General features: G+C 41.2%; 1 protein-coding gene across 1 annotated transcript; it reads right to left on the bottom strand.

Moving 5' to 3' along the window:
* Window positions 1–3,537: 3,537 nt before the first annotated feature.
* On the bottom strand, window positions 3,538–4,979 carry LOC116353546 (putative olfactory receptor 10D3). Its single transcript, XM_031789426.1, has 2 exons — window positions 4,930–4,979; window positions 3,538–4,557 (listed from the first exon to the last, which is right to left on the bottom strand). The coding sequence occupies exon 2, from the start codon at window positions 4,551–4,553 to the stop codon at window positions 3,600–3,602; it is 954 nt and encodes a 317-aa protein (XP_031645286.1). The 5' UTR covers window positions 4,554–4,557; window positions 4,930–4,979; the 3' UTR covers window positions 3,538–3,599.
* Window positions 4,980–7,097: the final 2,118 nt, after the last annotated feature.

The raw sequence follows: 7,097 nt of genomic DNA, 5'->3' as shown, positions 1-7,097 counted from the left end.
TTAAATTCTCTGGCAACAGCTCTGGTGGACATTCCTGCAGTCAGCATGCCAATTGCACACTCCCTCAAAATTTCAGACATCTGTGATGATTGAGTTGGAGACATGCATAGACACGTATTCAAGGATGAACAGGGAATACAGGCGGGGGCTCAACACACACCCCTGTGGGGCCCCCGTTTTGAGGGTCAACATTGCGGAGGTGTTGCAGCCTACCTTCACCACCTGGGGCACTATGGTTTTGAAGGCTGAGCTGTAGTCTATGAACAGCATTCTTACATAGGTATTCCTCTTGTCCAGGTGGGATAGGGCAGGGTGCAGTGCAATGGCCATTGCGACGTCTGTGGATCTGCGACGCCAGCCAGACTTGGCCAGAGGTCAGAGGTCAAAGCTCATCTGTTTGTACCTATCCATGTTCCCAGTCACCTTTCTGTGGTAAAATACAGTGGTCTGCACATTTTATTTGGTGTGAATCCTGCCATCTATCCATGGTTAGGAGCAGGATGGTGGTGTGATCTGATTTGCTGAAGGGAGGGTGGGGGAGGGCCTTGTAGCCGTCCCGGAAGGGAGAGTAACAATGGCCAAGCGTGTTCTCTCCACGTATACCACAGGAGATGTATTTGGTAGAATTTTGAGAGCATTATCCTCAGATTTACTTTATTAAAGTCCCCAGCATCAATAAATGCCGTATTAGGATATAATCACCGCCGTCGAAAGAACTGGACCAAAGCGCAGCGTTGTGAGCGTACATATTACTTTTATTAGAAATGACACCGACAAAAACAATAAACAATCCAAAACAATTGTGAAGCTTAAGGGCTATGTGCCAAAAACAAAGTTAACTTCCCACACAGAAAGGAGGTAAAAGGGCTACCTAAGTATGGTTCCCAATCAGAGACAACGATAGACAGCTGTCCCTGATTGAGAACCATACCTGGCCAAAACATAGAAATACAAAATCATAGAAAAACAAAACATAGAAAGCCTACCGCACATCACACCCTGACCTCACCTAAATAGAGAAATAAAATGGCTCTCTAAGGTCCTTGTGAGCCGTCACTGTTTCGGTTTGGGGGGAAAATAACCAAAGAAAGTTTTCTCGGCAGCTAATGTGGTCGACATTTGATGGTGATGTATTCCAGATTGGGAAAACAAAAGGAATTACAGCCCATTATGGCACTGCTGCAACAATAAAGAGTATTCAGGAATCCTTATAACAAGACACCTTATAAATCGAATCCTTAGTAGAAACAAAATCAAAGTGGACACCCTGCCTGTGTTTTGTTTTTTAGGCCAGGAGAAATGCAACCACTCTCAAATTCATAGACAGAACTATGGATGCAAGGAATGACCATCCATGATATACATTTTTTTATTGTCACCATGTTTTAAGGCTATTCAGTGTTTGCTTACATTTAAATTGTTTACAAATATTGGAGTAAAACAAGCTTATATTTAAGTTGTGCTGGTGGTATGACTGTTCAACTAAACTCATGACGCATGTATAAGTTATATTGTTGAAGAAACAATGGCTATATATCAGGGTTATTCAAATCTGACCCGACGAGGTCCGGCGCCTGATGCCTTTCTGTTCTACCTGATCAAATCAAATTGTATTTGTCACATGTGCCGAATACAACAGGTGTAGACCTTACAGTGGAATGATTACTTACGAGCCCCTAACCAACAATGCAGTTTCAAAAAAATACAGATAAGAATAAGAGATAAAAGTAACAAGTAATTAAAGAGCAGCAGTAAAATAACAATAGAGAGACTGTATACAGGGGGTACCGATGCAGAGTCAATGTGTGGGGACAACGGTTAGTTGATGTAGTATGTACATGTAGGTAGAGTTATTAAAGTGACTATGCATAGACAAAACAGAGAGTTGCAGTGGTGTAACGAGGGGGTGAGAGGGAGGTTGGGAAACACTGCAAATTGTCTGGATAGCCTAAACTAGATGTTCAGGAGTCTTATGGCTTGGGGGTAGAAGCTGTTTAGAAGCCTTGGCACTCGGGTACTGCCTGCCATGCTGTAGCAGAGTGAACAGTCTTTGACCAGGGTGGCTGGAGTCTTTGACCATTTTTAGGGCCTTATTCTGACACCGCCTGATATAGAGGTCCTGGATGGCAGGAAGCTTGGCCCCAGTGATGTACTGGGCCGTCCGTACTACCCTCTATAGTGCCTTGCGGTCAGAGGCCAAGCAGTTGCCATACCATACCAGGCAGTGATGCAACCATGCTCTCAATGGTGGATCTGATCATTAATTTCCCAGGTTTAAATCAGTCCTTGTTTAGATGGGAAGAATAAAAAAGCAATGGAACTAACTTCAAGGTCCAGATTTGAATTGAGGCAATTCAATTCTAAATATCAATATATTAGATACAAATATTAGATTTATAAATATTTTTTATAAACCATATTAAATCATTAAGCATCTGTACAACATAATGTATTGTATGAAACTATTTGTATTTACATAGCTAAATCATTAAGATACAGCAGAGACTCTCTTTCTGTGGACCAGTTCATCTTTTGAATCTTTTCATCAAGCTCTGTTTTATATCTTTTGTCTTGAAACAGTATATCAGTAGATTGATCATAGGAGGGAGCAGGCTATGCAACATGATAATAACAATATGTAAAATCAGTGCTGAATCTAATGCCGGTATTACTGGACAGATACATACAAATTCTAGGGAGAATATAGAGGGCAATGATGATCAGCTAGTCACTGCAGATAGAAAGGGTTTTGAGGCGGCCTTTGGTGCTGGCAATCTTAAGAACTGCAACAATAATGTAGTCAATTGTCTAGATCAGATCATATTTATAAGATAATACTGCAATAATCTAATAGTGGTCCATTACTACATATGCTTTACGATAACACTTGACATTTCAATAAAATTGCATTTAACAGTAGATAACATTTAATACGGTTCGAATGGGCTAAAATGTCAAATCAAATCAATTTTGACTGACGTTTATATTTTGTTGTCAAAAAACATCAAACTAATCTAAATCAGGCGTGTCAAACTCATTCTTTGGAGGGCTCAGCGTCTACTGGTTTTAGTTTTTTCCTGACAATTTGTGTGCAATTAAGACCTAGAATATCAGGTGATGGGAGTTCCTTACTAACCAGTGACCAATTAAGACCTAGAGTATCAGGTGAGGGGAGTTCCTAACTAACCAGTGACCAATTAATTACGACCTAGAGTATCAGGTGAGGGGAGTTCCTAACTAACCAGTGACCAAATAAGTCCTAGAGTATTAAGTGAGGGGAGTTCCTAACTAACCAGTGACCTCCCATGATCAGTAAAAGACAGGAGTGAAAAGCTGCAGACACATTGCCTTCAATGGAATGAGTTTGACACCTGTGATCTAAATCAACCAAACTTTGACACTCTTGTTGATTCACAGTTGAAACCTGACTGGTTAAGTTGAGATAAAAATCACAAATGACTTTTAACAAATTCAATCAAAACTCAACATTGATTCAACATGATTACATTGATGGTGATATAACATGGAAACATTATTGACTTAACCACGTTTTATTGGAACAAGCAAGAAACAAGAAATGGCTTTGGTAACCCTAACCATTACATATTTGGAGAAATGTCAGATCTCTTGAAAATATATTTCAGGCGCCCTCGAATCTCCTTGGTTTTGAGACAATACACAAGTGGGTTCACAAGAGAGGGGCCCAGAGTAGAGCCAATGATTAGGCCATTTCTGTGAGAGAGCGTGAGAACCAAACCAACCCTGGTGACCAATATTAACAACACCTTGGGGATAAAGAAGCAAGCCACCACTATCATGTGGGAGACACAGGTGTTAAATGTTTTCCTCCTGTCTTTGGATGAAGACATTTGTATCACTACATAAACTATCTTCATGTATGAGAAGAATATCAAGGCTAAATTAACCCATAATATTGTGGTCGCCACAGTAGAAGCTACACTGAAATAAAATGTAGGATTCACACATGCTGCTCTTACTAAGGCTGCATATTCACAAAAGCTGTATGGGAGTTTATTTGAGCCACAAAACGGCAAATTGTTCACCAAGCCAGTCCACAAACCTGCAAATATGCAGCCTAGTGCCCAAGTCGCTATTATAAGTAAAAATACATTTGTATTAGTTAAGATAGTCTGATATCGAAGAGGATATGAAATTGCAATAAGGCGATCATAAGCCATCAGAGCAATAGCGAAGGGTTCCATAGTGCTTCCTAAATGAAATAGGAAGCACTGTATCATGCAGGGTGCATAGGGGACTCTTCTCTCCTCACCAAGGAGAACGTTAAGCATTGTAACACTAATGCCGCTGGTGTAGACTATGTCTACCATTGCCAGCGAGCAAATAAAAAAGTACATGGGGGTATGCAGAGGCTTGTTGAATGCTATGACACAAATGTTGGTGATGCTTCCGATCAGAATGAGACAGAGGATGAACAAAATGGCTGCTCCCACCAGCTTTGGGTGTTGTACTTCATCCAATCCTGTGATGAGGAATTCTATTACCAAATATGTTGTTCTGTTGTTTGGCTCCATGTTCCTGTAAAATAATTTACCAAATAAGAAGCAAAAGATTGTATATTGATCTACAGTGATTAGCAGAATATCTAATGGAGAGGGTGCCAGACAATTCTTCAATGTTGGGCAACATCACCAACTCCCAGCACTTGCTTGAATATAACAGCCATGTACCACTATCAGTACAGAATAACTATGTGGTCACTGATACAGTTCAGTTTGTATTTACTGCTACAATATGGAATATCAGTGAAAAGAATTGCATAAAAACAGTCTGCATTGTCAAACTGGTTAATTGATTGTAACAGAAAATATATCATGTGAATCATCTAGAAAACATACAGTTGGTTACAAGGTCAAGTTATGTTAATGGATTGTTAAGTCCAATACTTACCAGGCCAGCCTTGTGCACCAGGTTTCACACACAGCTGGTAGATGACACTCTGAACCGACTGGCATTGGATGTCTCTGAATTTATCCTCTTTCTGAAACACCTTCTCTCAGCCACTTGAGGAATCCCACGTCATGATTCTCATTAGACACACACACAAACACACACATACATACCTTTTTTTTGCACTATTGGTTATAGCCTGTAAGTAAGCATATCACTGTAAGCTCTACGCCTGTTGAATTCGGCGCATGTGACAAATAAACTTTGATTTGATTAGACAGCTACATACCGATTTGTATCCAAAAACAGGTGTAGAATCTGCACACTTGAACATGCGTACAAGCTGATTAGCTCAAAGGTCCATAAGACACATAAAGACGGACATGTTTTGAGTTGTCCTTTATCTGTAATTGGTTGAATTGGGCCCTGAGTCCTTTCATGAGTGAACTGTAATCATAGAGCACCAAATCCCTCATGAGACCCAATCTCATAAAACATGCATTGATGACAATGGTGAATTCCATGCACAGATCTCAAGGTAGGATCTTGTCCTGTGAGGACATCCTTCCCCCCTGCGCTTTATTCAGTCACAACCCAAATTATCGGCACCCTTGATTTTGATGAGCAAAAAAAGACTATAAAATAAATAATAGAAATACTGAGCTATACTGTATGCAGACTTTGTAATTACATTTTTTATACTAATACAATTGCTCGGAGAACAATATTTTCGTAAGTAGTACAAAAAATTATTAACATAATCTAACAAAAATGTTATCAACATGTTATTTGAGTTAACCTTCTTCTGTTCTCCTGTTGTCTCATTTATGTAACTGTTTTTTGGCCTTTCGTGGCTTCATGTTTCACTGGGTATAAAAACGAGGTAACACGCATCTAAAATCCATTTGTCATTCATCACCATAGACAAAGGCAATGAACTCACAAACGAAAAGAACAGAGATGCTTGTTCTAGGTCCCAAGAAACAAAGAGATCTTCTGTTTAATCTGACAATTAATCTTAATGGTTGTACAGTCATCTCAAATAAAACTGTGAAGGACCTCGGCGTTACTCTGGACCCTGATCTCTCTTTTGAAGAACATATCAAGACCATTTCAAGGACAGCTTTTTTCCATCTACGTAACATTGCAAAAATCAGAAACTTTCTGTCCAAAAATGATGCAGAAAAATGTATCCATGCTTTTGTCACTTCTAGGTTAGACTACTGCAATGCTCTACTTTCCGGCTACCCGGATAAAGCACTAAATAAACTTCAGTTAGTGCTAAATACGGCTGCTAGAATCCTGACTAGAACCCAAAAATTTGATCATATTACTCCAGTGCTAGCCTCTCTACACTGGCTTCCTGTCAAAGCAAGGGCTGATTTCAAGGTTTTACTGCTAACCTACAAATCATTACATGGGCTTGCTCCTACCTATCTCTTTGATTTGGTCCTGCCGTACATACCTACACGTATGCTACGGTCACAAGAGGCAGGCCTCCTAATTGTCCCTAGAATTTCTAAGCAAACAGCTGGAGGCAGGGCTTTCTCCTATAGAGCTCCATTTTTATGGAACGGTCTGCCTACCCATGTCAGAGACGCAAACTCGGTCTTAACCTTTAAGTCTTTACTGAAGACTCATCTCTTCAGTGGGTCATATGATTGGGTGTAGTCTGGCCCAGGAGTGGGAAGGTGAACGGAAAGGCTCTGGAGCAACGAACCGCCCTTGCTGTCTCTGCCTGGCCGGTTCCCCTCTTTCCACTGGGATTCTCTGCCTCTAACCCTATTACAGGGGCTGAGTCACTGGCTTACTGGGGCTCTCTCATGCCGTCCCTGGAAGGGGTGCGTCACCTGAGTGGGTTGATTCACTGATGTGGTCATCCTGTCTGGGTTGGCGCCCCCCCCTTGGGTTGTGCCATGGCGGAGATCTTTGTGGGCTATACTCAGCCTTGTCTCAGGATGGTAAGTTGGTGGTTGAAGATATCCCTCTAGTGGTGTAGGGGCTGTGCTTTGGCAAAGTGGGTGGGGTTATATCCTTCCTGTTTGGCCCTGTCCGGGGGTGTCCTCGGATGGGGCCACAGTGTCTCCTGACCCCTCCTGTCTCAGCCTCCAGTATTTATGCTGCAGTAGTTTATGTGTCGGGGGGCTAGGGTCAGTTTGTTATATCTG

The sequence above is a fragment of the Oncorhynchus kisutch genome, linkage group LG15, assembly GCF_002021735.2.
Source record: "Oncorhynchus kisutch isolate 150728-3 linkage group LG15, Okis_V2, whole genome shotgun sequence".
NCBI classification, from domain to species: domain Eukaryota; kingdom Metazoa; phylum Chordata; class Actinopteri; order Salmoniformes; family Salmonidae; genus Oncorhynchus; species Oncorhynchus kisutch.
Note: the sequence above shows the minus strand (reverse complement) of the source record. Positions and strands in the feature narration are given on the sequence as shown.

Excerpts from the sequence above, each read along its gene's own strand:
- LOC116353546 (XM_031789426.1), bottom strand. The coding sequence starts at position 4,553 with ATGGAGCCAAACAACAGAACAACATATTTGGTAATAGAATTCCTCATC.